At 52.0% G+C, this 18,283-nt stretch overlaps 1 protein-coding gene across 1 annotated transcript in view; it reads left to right on the top strand.

Annotated features, from left to right (window-relative positions):
* The first annotated feature begins 261 nt into the window (after positions 1 to 261).
* Positions 262 to 18,283, top strand: part of LOC102406543 (ATP-binding cassette sub-family A member 13) — a 206,996-nt gene continuing 188,974 nt past the window's right edge. The window contains exons 1-4 of the mRNA XM_025291966.3: positions 262 to 617; positions 4,677 to 4,873; positions 9,465 to 9,622; positions 10,798 to 11,028. Of these exons, the coding sequence (XP_025147751.3) occupies positions 310 to 617; positions 4,677 to 4,873; positions 9,465 to 9,622; positions 10,798 to 11,028 (894 nt within the window). The 5' untranslated portion in view covers positions 262 to 309. The remainder of the gene's footprint in view (positions 618 to 4,676; positions 4,874 to 9,464; positions 9,623 to 10,797; positions 11,029 to 18,283) is intronic.

Genomic DNA, 18,283 nt, shown 5'->3' with positions numbered 1-18,283 from the left:
TGGGTGGCTCAGGCATAGAGGCAGGAAGCTTGGCCGCAGGGCTGTGGGGGGCAATGGGAGTATGAGCTGCTGCTTGGCTCACATCTAATGATGAGGACTTGGGTGGTTAGGCCATCCATTTAGGCTGTTTCTTCATCTGTGAAGACCCTTGGAGTCATCATCAAAAACTCTCAGCAGGGATGGTCATTGGGCACGGAGTGTTCCAGGCGAGCATAACCTGATCACCGGCTCACGTCCCACCAAGCTCTGTCCAGCCTTTGTCTCACCGTGTAGCAGGTGCTGGTGGGGGACGCTGGCTGTGAGCTCCCCATGGGATGCAGATGTCCCTGGGGCCTCCGGGTGGTCAGGGCAGCAGCACATCCAACTCCCGTGCCCCCACTGATGTATCTTCTCTGCAGATCCCTGCTCACAGGACTCTACCCTCCCACATCCGGGACCATCACCGTCAATGGCAGGAGCCTGCAGAAGGACCCGTCGGTGGTCAGGGCGGAGCTGGGGGTGTGTCTGCAGTGGGATATCCTGTTCGACTGCCTCACGGTGCTCGAGCACCTGCTGCTCTTCGCCTCCCTGAAGGCGCTGCGGGGGACCCACCAGGAGCTGCGTGAGCAAGTCCACAGGTGTGTGACGCCACCTCTTCCCCCTGCCCTCCATCCTATGTGGGTGTGGGGGGTGCAGGGAGATGCCTCACGAGCATCGCCGCTGCCTGTATCTGTGAGAAGAAAGTGTTAGCAAGTGGTTCTAACTATGGAATTACAACCCCAACCCTGGGATCAGAAACTGTCCCAGGGAGGATACCAAACCTGGTCTGTCCTCAAGGAGGGAGCAGACAGCATGGGGGCTGAGGTCTGTGTCCAGAGTGTGGGTGCCTGTGGGTGTCCTGAAGTGAAAAGGAAGGGTGGGGGAGTGAGGAGTGGGTGAAGGAGCCTGAGCAGTCCTGCAGAGGAGTCTAAATGTCACCCTAAAGATTCGGGGTTATAGACAGGAGGGGGCAAGCAGCCCGGGGCCTGGAAGGCGTACATGTGACCCAGGGTGGGTACCGGGCCTGGCTGGGGACGGGACATGGAGAGGCCGCAGGGGAGGCCCAGGTCTGAAGGCTGTTGGAGGCCAACTTGACAAGCTGGGCGTCCAGGGTGGGGAGGGGAGAGTCTGGGGTCCGGATGCATTCCAAGGGGAGCAGAGGACATGCGTGTAGGGGGAGGAGGCAGGGGCTGGGATGGCAGGATGGGCCGGGGTCACGGAGCTCCTCCAGTCTCACAGAGACTCACAGAAGCAGAGCCCACAGGGAGGAGAGGACCTGAGGTCCCTAGTCAGGAAACAAATCGTTGTCTTCGAGAGGTGAGTGTGGCTAGGGGGCCGAGGGGGAAGGTTAGGGCTGGAGTGGGGCCTGAATCCAGTGGGGGAGCTACTGATCGCACGCGGGGCGGGGTTGTGTGGCTGACAGCTGCGGCCCAAGCTGGGCTCTGCCCCTTGAGGGGACCGTGAGACCACAGTGTGGAGGCTCCTCACTCTCAAGCCAAGTTCATGAAGCAGGGCATCAGTCAGGCCTGACCCACGGGGGACCAGGCCAGGGCGTAAGGACAGATGGTGAGTCACTCATGTGCCTCAGAAGAAGAGGGGCCCCTGAGGAACTATGACTGTTACTGCTTATTGCCGCCTTAAAATATGTTTGCAAGATTTGTTTTGTAAAATAAGGATTTACAGTCATGTGGTTGGCAGCTAACTGGTGTCTAGGCCGTTCACCACCACAGCGGGACTGACTCACATCCCGTCTTCAGAAGTGGCTGCTGATGACAACCACGCCAGTGATGCTGGGGACTCAGATACACAGGAAAACATCTGCTTTGCACCAGTCAAGCCTGTCCTAAATGACAGCGGGAACTTAGGGAGAAATAGTGCACATCACTAACGGACAAACTGGTTACGTGCTACCTACACTTTAAAAAAAATTCCCAGGCCACCAATTTTCATTCAAAGTCTGCACCTACCCTGGACCGTGGCAGACTCTGCTGTGCTGGGGGCTGGGCCCAAACCCAGCTCCTAAGCATGCTCCGAGGGCTTCATCTTCTGATGTGGGCACAGCAACCTCACGGGTTATCAGTTTGCTGCGAGTTACCTGGCAACGACGCTGGTGTGCACAGAAGTAGGTGGGGAGAGATCATGTTTTAGGATAGCCATACTCAATTAGAGGAGCAAGGACTGAAAGCCCTGATTCAGAGGCAAGTGATCAGTGTCAGCTCCTGTGGTAGCACTTGGTTCCCTTAATGTCCATCTTGGTTACAATCGAGCTGATGCAATCCGGGGTGGACTCCTTAGAGAGAACATTTGTCTAGAGTCAGGTCTTTACCATTTTGCCTTTTATTTGAAGGAGAAGGTAGAAGTCAAGAGGGGAACTTAATCAATGGGATGTCATGATGCGGTTAGTGTTAGTCCTGAGGATTCTGGCAAGCAGCACAAGGCATGAGCTGCAGGCTGGCTTGTTTGATGGTGATGAGACCCACAAGGGCATGTGTGCAGGTGGACATAAGCAGAGGACACAGCATTGAATCCTGTATGCTGCCATGTGAAGAGGATGGAGGGATGAAGAAGGACCTGCCAGGAATAATGGGGAAAGAGGAGAAACTAGTCCATTAAAGAGCAGGGATCAGTGAGGAAGGAGGAGGGATCAGACCATTAAGGAGGGAGAGGTCTGGTGCATCAGATGCTGCTGAGGGTCAAGTAACATGAAGACTGAAGCTTAACCTCTGGACTTAGTGTGAGGAGGTCGCTAGTTGACTGGATAAGAGCCATCTTGGTAGCACAATGGGGAGGGAAGTCTCTCTGGAGTCAGGGGAGAAAGGATGGAAGGAGAGGATTAGAAACTGAACTCTTCCCAGGAGTTTTATGCAAAAATGGAGCAAAGATTTGCGACAATATCAAGATGAAAGAGAAACAGACATTTCAAATACTGAACAAACCACTGAGGCAACACAAGGTGGGTGGCTTTCTGGGTGCCATCCTGTGAGCAGTGGTTGGGATCTGTGGGGAGTGGCAGTGACGCTGTGGCGGGAAGAGCCTGTGACACAGGAAGCAAGGAGGGGAAGGGAGGAGAGTTCCATTTTGTGGGAGTGATAGCTGGAGGCAGGGACCGGCTGGAGGAAGGATGTGTGGGAGAGGATGGGTGGAATTGAGCCTCTGGCGGGGCCGTGGATGCTGGAATCAGCCAGGTCCAGGGTGCGGTTTGGTCCTGAGTGGCTAGGAGTGTGCTGATTTCAAGATCAACAGAGAACGGGGAGGGTTTTGGTTTAAGGTAGACGTGTAATTAGGATGTGGATGTTTGAGAACATCTGACATTTCACTGCCTTGTTTTTGTTTTCTCTGCCGGTCCATCTCTGGTTAATGGAACTAATGGGATTAGTCCCCAGAGGGTCACCTCCTATGGAGCGGGAGCCACCAGGTGGGAAGGAATTGCTGGCTTCTAATGGGAATAAAGGTCAAGACAGCCCCCTGCTGAGATGGGCCACTTGTCCTCTTCCTCCCAACTGGGCTGCTGTCCACAATGGGAGCATCTGACAGGGGCAAAAACTGCTATAAATGTAGGTTGAGGTTCACTCCACAGGAAATGTAGGGCCACATGGACTAACCGCTCAGTGGGCCGACTGACAACCAGACCTGAGAAGGGAGCCTGGGCTCCTTCTGGGTCTGGATGAGGAATCTGTCAACAGTGAAACATTTTACTTGTTGCTCAGGTGCAAGTACCTGGGATTTTACTGGTGTTTGCATGAGAGTTTTGCATTTTTCTGGGTCCCAACAGTCTTGAAGCTCAACTGCGTGGAACCTTGTAATCCCTCCTCTCCCCCACTCCTCCTCCTCTGGCTGCTCCTTGGCCTCCAGGAAGTTGTGACTGGCCTGTGGCTCAGACGGAGTGAATCTACTGTGTGTGGGTGCTCAGAGGAAGGTTTCCTGTGTGTGTGTGTGTGTGTGGGTGGGTGGGTGCTGCTGCTCCAAGAGGGGGCTTAAGAGAGTGAGATAAAGTAGGTGGTGACAGTCTTAAGTGTTCACGTGTTACTGGGCACATGGTGCAGAGTGAGAGGTTGCTTGTGAAATGGCGCCTCCTATGCATCGGAAGATGCTGGGTGTCTGCAGTCAGTGCGGAAACTGGAAGCTCGTGGAGAGAAGAGGGCTGGTCCTCATGTTAGCGGCATCTGTCGCTCCTGCTCTGCACACGGTGACTCATGGCTGTGTCCCAGGTACTCAGGCAGGAAGGGGCTGATGCGGAGCTAGTGCTCCTGGGCGAGGTCAGTCTTCCGTAGATGCACGGATGGACAGTGGGCGGCCTCTGCCTGTTGCTCTGACCACGCCTGCCCATCGGCCATCCTCCCCAGGGTCCTGAGGGGATGGAGGTCCCTTGGCAGGTGAGTGAATCCAGAGGGGACACAGCACGTACTTCCTACAAGCAGGACCCACCCGGCACGCCCTGCTGCCAGGGCCTCATGCTGGGTCCTTGGATGTGGTCGTATCTGGTCCCCGAGGAGGCCGGCACTGTGGTGTCAGGATCATGGGCACATGGTTCTGGGTCCCCACCATGTGTCCGCGGATGAGAAAGAGCCGAGTCCTCGCGGGTGACTGTTTCCTTCCAGAGTGGGACGTCGAGCACATCTGAGGAGTCCGGGAGACTGAGCGCTCTGTTCTTGTTTCAGAACTCTTCAGGATGTGGGGCTGACGCCACACCAGCACCAACAGGCTCGAGTGCTCTCGGGAGGCACGCGAAGAAAGCTGTCCATTGGCATCGCCTTCCTGGGTGCGTCGGGGACCGTGGTCTTAGATGAGCCCACCAGCGGGGTGGACCCATGCTCCCGCCGTGGCATCTGGGACATCCTCCTCAAGTACCGACGAGGTGGGGCTCAGCGGAGTGCTAGTTTTCTTCCCGCAATATCATGGAGGAGGGCGGTGCTTTAAGTTCTCTTTCTGTCCTATCACCGTGAAGGGCTGTGCTCCATGTCCTTTTCCCGCTATATCACGGAGGAGGGTGGTGCTTTATCTTCATCCTGTCACCGTGAAAGACGATATCGCTCTGTTTTTTCTTGGGTGTTGAGGTGGCGAGGAATGAGGCCCATGTCCCAATAATGATACATATTCCTGGGGAAAAGAAAAATTCCTGGAACTTTCCTGTCGGTCCAGTGGTTAAGTCTCATGGCTTCCAGTGCAGGGGGTGCAGGGGAACTAAGATTCCACATGCTGTAGAGCACGCTTCCCCCACCTCCCCCCAAACAATAAAAAAATTACCCAGGGGTGCATAGAGAAGAGACACATCCATCGTGACCTCCGCATGGTATTGGGGGTCTGGGGGTTGCTCAGAACCGGCAGTGGTGTCTTTCGAGCATGTTACGCACGATACGAGCGGACACAGCACTCATCCACAGTGGCTTCCATTCTGGAGTGATTTTGGGATTATCAGAAGGGGTGTCCCAACTACAATCTGGAAAAAAAGAAAGTTTCCTCACTTTTTTCAGTGAGGATACTGAGACACAGAGAGAAGGGTGTGGGGTTTGCTTAAAGCCAGCCTCAGAGGCGGTTCACCCAGCCAAGGGAGGAGCGGACATCTGGTCTGGAGGCTTTGGGTTTCTCGTCTTTGTTAAGGTGATTTCTAACTTTAGATGGGCAGTTACTGATTTCCAGCTTCTGATTTCTCCTGTGTGGCAGCCAGAAAACATTGCTATGGGCATTTTGTATACAAACACTGGAATTTGGAACGAAACCTCAGGAATAGGGGAACATATCTTGTGCTTCTAGACAGGTGTGGGAGCGTCAGTGGCAGGGTTATTGCTGATTCTTACAAAACACAGTTTTGCTTTTCTTTTTGCCCTTTTGGGTACAAAGCCTTTCTGACTTGACCTGAAACCTTCACTTCCCTGAAGTTAGGGTTTGCTCCTTAAGAAATGCAAGGAGAAGGGACCCAAGAAAAGTCATCAAATTCTCTCCTTAGGGCAGGAAAGATGCCCCTGCCACTTAAAGCTTAGTCTGGGGTCAGGGAGAAGCCCCGAAAGGACCATCTTATCCTTTCTATTCCAGAAATGTAGAGGAGCTGCAGAAGGACACAAGAAAATCAGATGCAGGCATGGCTTTCTATTCCTTTCTGGGCACTGGCCTGCGCTAGGCAATCATTCCAGGACCATGAGGTTGTGCCGGGGGCACAGATTCATCGGACTTGGTGCAGCTACGTCAGAGCTCATGAGCCCAAGCAGGACCCTGGCCCAGGGCTATGCCCAGGGTGGGTGTCCTGAACTTTCACAGTTCCCAGCTTCTGGACTGAGAGGGAGCAGAGCCTGCCAGGGAGGCTGCCTGGAGGGACTAGGTGGGCCCTGGAAGCTGGGGGAGCCTGGGGGATGGGCAGCCAGCCAGACTGAGGGACCCCAGGGAGCAGGAGGTGCTCGAGGCCATGGGCTGACCTTGTCTGAGGCTCTGCTGTACAGGTAGGGCAGGGACAGGTCTGAGTCATCACCTGGGGCCAGGAGACACTGACCACACTGCGCCCGAGCACCTCGCCTGCCCATTGCCCCAAGATCCTATCCATCCACTTACCTAAGGCCTTCTGGGGAGGAAAGTAGAGACCAGAAATGAAAACTCGTGACTTTTGAACACCATTTAAAGGGACTGATGGAGTTTTGAGATAAATGTAAATCATTTCCCTGCTCCTGGAGTGGGGGAACATGACAGGGATGGGTGAGAGGCAGACAGATCAGTAGATTTTGTTTCCCTGCTCGCATGAATTGCATGCAGCCCGAATTTCATACCACAAGTTCATGGCTCTTGTTTACTTGAAAAATCAGAGCTGGGGTCTTCAGGGCTCAGCTGACAGAACATTTGAGTCACAAGCGTAATTGTAACTGGATACAAAACTAGATCCGATAAAAATCTCAGAAATAGGCAGCTTTCTTCAGATTCTCTTCTTATGAGTTAAATGTTTTCTCACTGTTCTTGGTCGTTTGGCAATGGTTGTCTTTCAGGGGCTCCTTGGAAGACTGACTGACGTGCAGAATCAGTAGGATTGGGTGGAGGGTCCTAGGAGGGAAATATGTTTTCAAGAATCAAAATGTAGTCGTTTCTGGAAACAGCTCCAAGCCTCCAGGCAGCTGGGCCACAGCTTTGTAAACCAGATCTAAGCGCAGCATGAAAACAAGCGACCCCTGCTGAGTAGAAGAGGGTTCTGCTGGCAGAACGCGGGTGTTTGGGGCTCTGTCTTCCTGGGGCCTGACCCTTGTTTCCTGCTGAGTGACAAGCAGTGCCGACTGCCTGATGACCAGTGCTTCTGTGCCTGCCTTGGTGGGAGCAATAAGGATGGAAAAGGTACCAGAGCAAATCAGTCTGCTCGTCCCTCTCCTGCTCCACACGTCCTATATGGCCTGGAGAAATGATCTAACCCCTCTGGGCAAACAGTTTTCCTTTTTGCAAGTGGAGGGGATCATGCCGCTGGTTGGTGGTGTGAGGTGTGTGTGAATGTTTACAGATGAACGCCTGGTACGTGGGTGCCTGGCCAGTGGCCATTCATCAGTGCTGTTAAACAGGAGAAGTGGGTGTGGGAAGGATCGCTTCCTGAGGAGAGGGGTTCAGACGCAGCACCCGAACCGGGGAAGCAGTAAAGACGTGTCTTGCAGAGTGACACTTGCCCGTTGAGGGTTGAGGTGTGTCTCAAGTTGCCTCAATCTTTGAACTTCATCTATATTTTTGGGGAATTTACATTCCAGCTGACTTTAATTTTTAGATGATATGATTGTCTGCAAACACATCATCTGGTCTCTTAACTCCAGATCAGGGACTGAGCATATTTTCTTAGCCTTGAAGGAACTTGTGTTGTGAGGGGATTTGGCTTTGGTCTTTGGGACACATCTCTGGTGGACAATAGAATAGGCACATACCTTTTAGGTAAACTGGAGAAGGAAATGGCAACCCAGTCCAGTATTCTTGCCTGGAGAATTCCATGGACAGAAGAGCCTGGTGGGCTACTGACCATGGGGTGGTAAAGAGTCAGACGTGACTGAGAAACATACACTACTTGGTGAAAGTGGCCACCGTGCCCCCTGCTCCTCGTCACTCTAGGGTCTACATAGCATGGTTTCCTTTTGATGTAGTTTTTACAAGATGAATTGAGAATCCTGGTCTTTCTATCTTTCTCTGCTATTTAAAAATATAAACTCAGATAGAGTTAAAATTGGGCTTCCCAGGTGGTGCTAGTGGTAAAGAACCCACTTGCCAATGCAGGAGACATAAGAGATGCAGGTTCAATCCCTAGGTTGGAAAGATCCCTTGGAGGAAGGCCTAGCAACCCACTCCAGTATTCTTGCCTGAAGAATCCCATGGACTGTGGAGCCTGGCAGTCTACAGTCCATAGGGTCGCAAAGACTCAGACATGACTGGAGCGACCTAGCACAGAGGCATGCAGAGTTAAAATCATGTTCAGCCTTTGCTCTTGGAAAATTTGCTTTTGAGATAAGACTCAATCAGTGTGTTTATTCAGTAAACCAGAATAGGTAGAATTGGGCTTGATATAGGCCTGTGGGGGAATGTATTGAGTTGGCTAAAAAGTTTGTTCAGAGTTTTCCGTCACATCCCCAAAAAACTTCTTGGCCAAGCCAATAGAAAGTAAAAGTTCTGAGAGTGTCCCTTCATGTAACTGACATGAACTTAATGAAAATGCCTTCCAGGCTCTCTGGCCTCGGGCCCCCTGAGGTCAGTTTGGGCCCTTTCCTCCCCCAGAAAGGGCTGGAAAATGTGACCAGATGTGAGAATTCATAAAGGATACATATAAGCTGATCATTTGTTTCTGGGAAAAGTGGCCACATGCCCTCTTTCTTCCTGGGGAGGCCCTGGCTCATGCCCACCCCTCCCTCGCCCCCTGCCCAGTGCCCAGAATGCTCTCTCTGTGCCCTTGGCTGCTGTGAGCTCTTCCCAGGAGGAGGTAAGTGTGGTGCCCCCCATGACTCGTGGTTACATCACTTGACAAGGGCGTCGACCGGCCCCTTGGCTGCCACCCTGCCCTGCACGGTGGTTACTGGTGTTCTCACGCAGCAGCAGTAGTGCTTCCGTAGGACAGAGCTTCTCCCAGCGTCTGGCAGAGGGGGTAGTGAGGTTGAGGGTGGAGAGTCAAGGATCAGACGACAGAGAAGGATGTCCCGATCAGCTGTCTCTTTGTGAATTTCTCCTCTACATCCACTCAGTGATCTGTCTCAGGGCTCACAGATGGGGTGACTGGACCCGGGGACCCCCTGGCTTGCCCCTTAGTGTCACGCCTGGTGATGGTGGGTTTGCAGAAGCCACGTCCTAACCCCAAGGTGTTTCCGGGGCTCTGATTTGGGGGGTGATCTCAACTGACTTAAAACCCTGTGATGCTCTTGACACCACTGACCCCCTGCCCCAGCTCCTCCACTGGAGGGAGGGGATGAACCCCTGGTGTGCCGTGCAGATCTGATGCCCCTTTTCCTGGGTTGCAGGTCGGACGATCATCTTCACCACTCACCACCTGGACGAGGCTGAGGCACTGAGTGACCACGTGGCCGTGCTTCAGCGGGGGCGGCTCCGCTGTTCCGGGCCCCCTGCCAGCCTGACCCAGGCCCATGCCCAGGGGCTCCGCCTGATGCTCAGCAGGCAGGTGAGACCCTGGTAGCGGACACAGGGAGACGTGGCCCTCCTCGGTTGGGGGAATGGAGGAGACGAATCGAAACTGTTCCTCAGTTACAGCATTTCCACGTTGCAGTCAAGTCATTCAGCAGATCCTTATCCCAAATCCAGGCAGGGCCTTGCTGGCTGTGGATCTTGGGGGAGGTGACAAAATAGGGGGCGTGCTTTCTGCACAGGGTCCTTGGGGGTCTCAGTCTTTGGGGAGGAAACAGTGTGCCCGAGAAAGTGATAAGCAGAGCATGGTCACTGGTGGGCGTGGAGTTGGGAGGCAGGGAGGTGGGAGGGCCCGGGATGAGGCTGGAAAGGGAGGTGGTAGTTAGGTGGAGACCTTTGTGTACAGAGGCCCTGATGCTAAAATAAGTTTTACAGCAGTGAGTGGGGACTCCCAGATGCTCTCTGTCTGCCAGGAAGAATCAGGTGGGATTCAGGGCTCCTGATGGGAAACAGGGTTGGCCTGAGTGGCTGGCTGGGTACCACCATGGCCCCACATGTTCCCAGGTAACTTTCTGACCCTGATGCTTGGCTCTACCATAGAAATGGTGAAGTCAGAGTTCTCAGTGAGAGACATCCTCATTGCCCTGTGTCAGCTGGGGGCGGGCTGGAGTTGCTCTGGGGCTGGGATTCAGGGCTGAGGTCTCTAAGTTGCCCCCTACCCCCGCCCCACCCCGAGTCTTGATGGTCTGACCCTTGGTGGCCCTGAGTCCAGGTTCCTATTTGCTTCCTCTCTATTCAGGGGGAATGTCTTACTGTCCTGGGGGAGGGGGCGTTCCTCCATGGGTGGGGGTCCTTGTCTCCCTTTTAGGAAGGCTCAGCCCCATATCCTGTGGTCCAGTTGCTGGGCTGGAGTGGCTTTCAGGATTTCTCCGTAGGCAGTGAGGGCGTCCGTGAGCATAGACCTCCTGGGAGCCTGTCTCATGTACCTGGGGACCAATTAGTGTAACATCTTGCCTGGCCAGCTTTCCCACTAGATTTAAATTTAAAAAGGAAAAGGTGCAATGCATCCTGGAAATGCTGTTTCTTGATTTTGCTGCTTGGAGTTGAAATTTCAAAACAATTTGCTTAGGGGTAGAGGTGAAACCAGTTAATGTAAATTTAGTATGTTTGTGTTCGCTTTCCTTACTGTTCCCTTGCTTTCCTGGGGGGTAGCCTTCTGTTCCAGAGGCTGATGACCCGAAGGACACAGCTTGTGCCACGTCTCTGATCCAGGCCTACCTCCCGCAAGCATCTCTTCAAGGCAGCAGCCAGGGCGAGCTGAGCTACATGATCCCTGAGGGTGCAGACAGAGCCTGCTTCAGAGGGCTCTTCCAGGCCCTCGACCAGAACCTCCACCAGCTGCGCCTGACAGGTTATGGGCTCTCAGACACCACCTTAGAAGAGGTACCTGCTGATGAGAGATACTCGAGCAGGCTTTTCTGGTTTGTGCTTTGCCACTGTGCGTGGGAGAGACAGCAGGGAAGGACGCGCTGGGGACCCTGTGCGTTTTCATTAACTTCCCAGCTCTGATTGGTGGCAGGCATGGCATTTATACGAATTTAATGCACTCGATAGGTGACTGGTTCTTTAAGGGGGATAGCATTTTTATATTTGAGAACTTTGATTTCTTTAATCCAGAAGCACTAGTTCTCCAGACAGTTTCAGCAGCGGGAGGCTGGCTGGTCCTGTTTGCTCACCTGGAGGCGTCCTCTTTTCTCTCTGGACCTGGTTCTGCTCAGAAGTCCTAGCCCCGCCCTGGGAAAAGATGGGCAGAAGCTCACACATGGGAACGATGCTCCTCCCACTCGGCTCCCCTCCCATTCCCCCTCCCCCGAGGGAAATCGTGCTGGTGCCTGCCCCTCGGAGTATGGGTGTGGTTTCTTCATGAATGCTCCAAGGAGCCAGAGGCAGGCTTTTCCTCCAGGAGGAAGTTGCTATTTTGTGTACACAATCCAATGGCAAGCTGTGTGTGAGGGCCTTGAGGTTGATTGTGAGCCAGATCTGAGTTTTACAAAGCACTGCAGATTTCAAATAAAAGTCAAGTGCTGAAGGTTAAAAACGTCTGGAAAGAACCTTGGGCCACCTTCTCTGTATTACCCGAGAATAGTAATAGAGTAACTCCTGGGACTCTCAGTGGCCACGAGAATTAAAATACTGAGGCTCCTAGAATGTCAAAGGCTGCACTTCTGGTTGGGTTTTGGAAGGGATTTGGGGGCTGCAGGCACCTCCCTGGTTGGGTTGGTGATGCAGTGGGTAAGGCAGCCACTTGTGTGTAAATCAGTGTGACTTGAGGTGACAGCGGCCACTGCAACTTTTCTGTCGAATAAGTGGTCACAAAAGATCGGAAAGCAGTAAAAGATCTGCAGTGCTATAAGCAGCTTTTATGCATAGAATGTATTTCAGTTTCCCTTCCTAACTCTGTAACTTATTATTCCTGTTTTAAGGTTGAGGCTCCAATAGGCTAATTTTACCCTGGATTGCAGGGCTTATAAATGATAGTGCTGCTCTTGGACCTAGGTTTTCTGAGAGTGGGTCATGTTGAATGGGTCACCTTGGGGGTGATGCTCTGGCTTCCATGGACCGTCAGCTGTCCTCTTGTTCTTGTGAAAAGAGCAGTTGAGGCCTGTAGGACAACAGGGGATAGCCTGATTCACAACCAGGAAGGATGGATATGAGCTGCTTCCTCAGCCAGAGCTTGGAGTCCCAAACCCTCTTTGTCAGGGCCGGCTCTCCCTCTGTCGTCCTTCCAGCTGAGACATGGATGCTTTCCCCATTGAAAGGCAGCTCTGATCCTGCGGTCCTGGCAGCTCTGCATGCCTTCTCTGCCTGCCCCACTGTGGTCCTCTCCACAACCCCCTCTGACTTGCCATCTTGCGCCTGGGATGCTGAGGGTCTTCTGTGCCCAGCTGCACTCCGCTGCGCTGGTGCATGCTCGGCCCAGTGGCTGCTGATCAGCATTGCCTTGAGAGCTTGCTTGGAGGTTCCAGTAGGGGAGCACAGCTGCTTGTACACTCTTGACCGAAGCCTGATCCTCCTCTATCAGGGATGGTCGTCCTCTTCACCTGAGCTCGCAGCTTCGGGAGGAACACCCACGGAGTGGTGAGGGAGGAAGGGCAAATCCCCCTAGGCAGCCAGGTCAGCCGAGTCACCCTGGCGATCAGCGGGGTGACAGATGTCGCAGCCAGATCGCCCTCACATCCTGAGGAGTGTTTCCTGAGTGGCGGTGTGTCCGGCTTGTGGGGACAGCCTGTCACCGTGGAGGCGGTGGGTCTCAGCCCACACCTTTCCCCCTCAAGTACCTGTGGCCTCGGATGAGTCATTCAACTCCTGAGCCTCAGTTTTGTGGTCTTTGAAATGGAATAATTATTCCAGGAATTACCCGTAATAGTTAAATGCCTAGAATGAACCAGGCAAAGCAGTAAAGGTCCTTCTTGCCTTGGAATGTGAGACTGTTGCTGCAGCTTTGGGGTAACAGTGGAATTAAATTGTGTGTATGCCCCAGGAAAAGGCACCTCTTGCCCAGGGCCTTTGGCTGTCGTCCGACCTGCCTGTGTGGATGTAGCAGACGGGGCATTTCCCAGACCCCCTCCCACGATGCCTGAGCCAGGGGGGGTTGGGGTTCTCCTTTGACCTGGGTGGATGGCCTGGGCAGCTGCTTGGAGCCCCGGCCGGTCTGCACTGTGGTTATGCCACACACCACTGGCACTGTCCTCTGAAGTCTGGGTGACCAGTCTGAGTCATCCAGGAACCTAGTCACTAGTTACTAGGAAGCTTGTGATCTGTACAGTTAGGAGCCTCTGTGTGGTGTGAATCACAGCTTCTCTGCAGATGGAGAGGAGGTGCCTTTGGGCGTTGTTTCGCCAGCCTAGGTCACTTGAAAAAGAAGACGAGTTTCTTTCCAACTATAAGAAGAGGGGATTGCCAGTCACGCGCAGACATGTTATGCGCTGTCTCACTGGAGTCATCTTTGTCACTGGGTGTTTCCTAGAGTATGTTGCCTGGTGTGGACAGATGGACACGTGTCCTGCGCTCGCTGGACTAGCTAGGGCCGCCGGGCCTGAGGGGGCATGGCTCAGCCTTTTGGACCAAACACACTCACCAGTAACGAGTGTTCACCCTTCTCATGTGTGTGCTCACTTATTTACGGCTAAACCCATAGCTAGAGCAAGTGTTCCTTTGTGTAAGTGACATCTTACTCTGCTGCCCGGGAAGCAGGGAACCTCAGGAATCCTGTGATGCTTGTTGCGAGGTGGAGGGAGGTGGTGGGGAGGGATCGGCCTATTTTATGGCTTTAAGCATCGCAGGGAACGTGGTGAGGAGGGTCTTTAAGTTTTGGGCAGATGCTCAGCTTTTAAATGTTTCATTAATCAATGTGCTTCATGGAACCAGTCAGTACTGTCTCGAGGCAGCATGAACATCCAAGGAGAGGCTTATTGAGAACTATGCTTTATGTAAATCAGATCCTTCAGTATTCTTAGTAACTCCCTCCCTTCCCCCTCTCTCCTTCCTTCCCTCCCTTCTTCCCTTCCTTCCTCCTTCCCTTCCTTCCCTCTCTCCTCTCTCTCTTTTCCCCTAATTGCTTCCTTCTTTTCTTTCAAATGATGGTTGTGGCTGCATGTCCCAGCCCTGCCCTGATATTACAGCAAGGAAGCTTCTGAAGGAGAGACGGCAGCCCTGCTGCTTACCTGTTTGTTTGTATCACATATCATCTGCCAGGTCTTTTTAAGCCAGTTGTCTCCTTCATAAGCATTCTTATTGCATGCTGAGTTGCTTCAGTCCTGTCCGACTCTTTGTGACCCCAGGGACTGTAGCCCACCAGGCTCCTCTGTGCATGGGATTTTCCAGGCAAGAACACTGGAATGGGTTGCCATGTCCTCCTCCAGGGGATCTTCCCGACCCAGGGATCGAATCTGGGTCTCTTAACGTCTACCTGCATTGGCAGCGGTTCTTTACAACTAGTACTACCTGGGAGGCCCCTTATTTTGGTAAAAGCTAGGCAAATTGATGGAAAATTGACTTGAAGTGCAACAGCAAGCTGTGGCCTGCTGAAGCAGAGGAAACAGTGAGATGACCTCTGTCAAACTGTTGACCGTGGCTACATGGCTGACCTAGAACACGTGTGGCGATGCCTTAAATGCTAGGGATTCTTATCCGCTGACAGGGTTCATCTTGGGGTAGAAATGGAGGTTTCTGTGTGCTCCCCTCATGCCTGGGCGATGATGACCTACCTCAGGAAGCCCTGGTCTGGCTGCCTCATGGGATGGCCCTCGAGGTTTTGGCAGAATTCAGGGAGGCCCAGCTCAGGCGCTGAACATAGAGCCCACGGGTTGTGGTCCTGCCTTCAGGCTATGGGTATGTCTGCCCCCTGCGCTCTGTGCCGCCACTGAGGAGCAGGGAGCTGGGCTGATGGAGGGGACCCCAGCGTAGGTCTGGTGCAGTTCATTGTGACTGGGACTTGCGTGGGAGGTCTGGGGGTCCCTCGGGCTGGCCATGCAGCCGGTGGCAACAGACTGCAGCCTGGGGTCCCTCGCCCTGGATGGGGCATCCCTGGGGCCTCCACCCCATCTCGTGGGAGTGTCCCTTCTCCTGCTGGGCTCTTTCACCTGCCAGCCTCCTCTCTCAGCCTCCCCTGGGTCCCCCTTCTCCCTGATTTCTGACCACACCCAGCTCACCCCCATCTCTTTCCTCTCTCCTCCGTGGAGACCTTCAGCTTGTTAGGAACCTGCCCAGAATTTAATTTATTTCTATTTTCCTTTATATAATTTGCATTTATTTATTTATTTTTGGCCAAAGGGCACGTGGGACCTTAATTCCCCAGTGGGGACTGAACCTGTGCTCCCTTCAGTGGAAGTTCAGATTCCTAACCGCTGGATGCTGAGGGAATTCCCTTGCCCAGAATTCTAAATTAGGTTTGAAATCTCATTGCATATATATATGTGTGTGTGTGTATATAAAAGAATCAGGAGTTACCCAATTAACGCTATTTATCTCAAGCAGTATCCATTTCCCCCATAACCGTTATCTTTATGGCTACATAATTTCTAACATCAAGCAGTCCCACGGTGCAGTTTCTCACTTCTGCCCTTTGGGCACTTAAATCGTGTGCAGTGTTTCCATACTGTCAATAAGATAAGGCAGAGCTCGGTGAACAGGGTGTGGGGGGCGTTCTGCTGTCCTCGCCTTAGAGTCAGAAGTGTGATTTCTGGGACAAAGATATGAGCCTTCAGACCTGTAATCATGCACCTGTTTGTAAGCCCAGCGTTTTTGCCCCTGGTAACCCCTTCCCTAGTCCCCGAGTCGTCCCCTGTCCCACTGGGGAGGAGGGAGTGTGAGGTCCGGGGAGTGAGCGGGTCTTGTGTTGTACCTGCTGTCAGGGGAAGCTGGTCTTCCATCCTAGGCTGGAACACCACGTTTCTCATTCCTAAAGGAGACAAATCTTCCCTAACTTTCACACGCAGTTTTCATCTGGATCGAGTAATATAATAATACTGAGTACAGCTTACAAATAGCAAGGAAACACACAAAGGTGAAGACTTACCAGTATTACTTTTCCTGCTGCTGTTTCCAGAGTACCCGTGCAGTGATTTATTCTGAAATTAAAGGTTTCTTTATATTTTTAATGTCATGATCAGTGTTTCATCATAGCATGACTTCTAAAAATGGTTTTTATGCTGTATTCCTTAAATATTCCTTTCTGTTTAGTATCTGCCTTTCTTCTCCAAAATATTTTTACTTTACCCATCCATGTTCTTTTTGAACACTTCTTTGATTTTGTTGAGCTATAGTCGATGTAAAATGTTGTGTTAGTTTCTAGTGTACAACAAAAGTCATTCAGTTATATGTATATGTATATATATATATCAGATTATTTTCCATTATAGTTTATCACAAGATATTGAATATGGTTCCTTTAGGGCATTTTAAAATCTTCCTTCTCTTTACTCTCTTTTTTTAAAAAAATATTATTTAAATTGCATGCAGTAAAATGCACTCTTAAGCACTGTGGCAATTGCAGAGGGTCATGGGACCACTGGACCCACCACACTGGACACACAGAGGGCTCCGTTCTCACTGCTTCTCAAAGGAGTCATTCAGCCACAAACCTCTCCTCCCTGTAAACTGCCTTTTCTCTTCCAGGGTCCCCTCCCCCTACCTCACATCCTGTTCAGTTCAGTTCAGTTCAGTCGCTCAGTCGTGTCCGACTCTTTGCGACCCCATGAATTGCAGCACGCCAGGCCTCCCTGTCCATCACCAACTCCCGGAGTTCATGCAAACTCATGTCCATTGAGTTGGTGACGCCGTCCAGCCATCTCATCCTCTGTTGTCCCCTTTTCCTCCTGCCCCCAATCCCTCCCAGCATCAGAGTCTTTTCCAATGAGTCAGCTCTTTGCATGAGGTGGCCAAAGTACTGGAGTTTCAGCATTAGCATCATTCCTTCCAAAGAACACCCAGGGCTGATCTCCTTTAAAATGGACTGGTCGGATCTCCTTGCAGTCCAAGGGACTCTCAAGAGTCTTCTCCAACACCACAGTTCAAAAGCATCAATTCTTCGGCACTCAGCTTTCTTCACAGTCCAACTCTCACATCCATACATGACCACAGGCAAAACCATAGCCTTGACTAGACGGACCTTTGTTGGTAAAGTAATGTCTCTGCTTTTGAATATGCTATCTAGGTTGGTCATTAGTTTCCTTCCAAGGAGTAAGCGTTTTTTAATTTCATGGCTGCAGTCACCATCTGCAGTGATTTTGGAACCCCCAAAAATAAAGTCTGCCACTGTTTCCACTGTTTCCCCATCTATTTCCCTTGAAGCGATGGGACCAGATGCCATGATCTTCGTTTTCTGAATGTTGAGCTTTAAGCCAACTTTTTCACTCTCCTCTTTCACTTTCATCAAGAGGCTTTTTAGTTCCTCTTCATTTTCTGCCATGAGGGTGGTGTCATCTGCATATCTGCTGCTGCTGCTAAGTCGCTTCAGTCGTGTCCGACTCTGTGCGACCCCATAGATGGCAGCCCACCAGGCTCCCCGTCCCTGGGATTCTCCAGGCAAGAATACTGGAGTGGGTTGCCATTTCCTTCTCCAGTGCATGAAAGTGAAAAGTGAAAGTGAAGTCGCTCGGTCGTGTCCAACTCTTAGCGACCCCATGGACTGCAGCCTCCCAGGCTCCTCTGTCCATGGGCGAAGTTATTTATATTTCTCCGGGCAATCTTGACTCCAGCTTGTGCTTCTTCCAGCCCAGCGTTTCTTATGATGTACTCTGCATATAAGTTAAATAAGCAGGGTGACAATATACAGCCTTGACGTACTCTTTTTCCTATTTGGAACCAGTCTGTTTTTCCATGTCCAGTTCTAACTGTTGCTTCCTGACCTGCATATACGTTTCTCAAGAACTTCCAGATGTTCAAGCTGGTTTTAGAAAAGGCAGAGGAACCAGAGATCAAATTGCCAACATCTGCTGGATCATCGAAAAAGCAAGAGAGTTCCAGAAAAACATCTATTTCTGCTTTATTGCCTATGCCAAAGCCTTTGACTGTGTGGATCACATCCTGTTAATCATCCCCAAACAAGCCCAATGAGGAGTCACAGAACCAACTACTCAATTACTTTGAAAGTCTCATCTGCTCCTCCAGTTTCTTGCAGTAATTTCCACCTGCTACG

Source organism: Bubalus bubalis, chromosome 8 (assembly GCF_019923935.1).
Source record: "Bubalus bubalis isolate 160015118507 breed Murrah chromosome 8, NDDB_SH_1, whole genome shotgun sequence".
Lineage (NCBI taxonomy): Eukaryota > Metazoa > Chordata > Mammalia > Artiodactyla > Bovidae > Bubalus > Bubalus bubalis.
The sequence above is the reverse complement of the archived record's forward strand: the minus strand, read 5'-3'. Positions and strand labels throughout refer to the sequence as shown.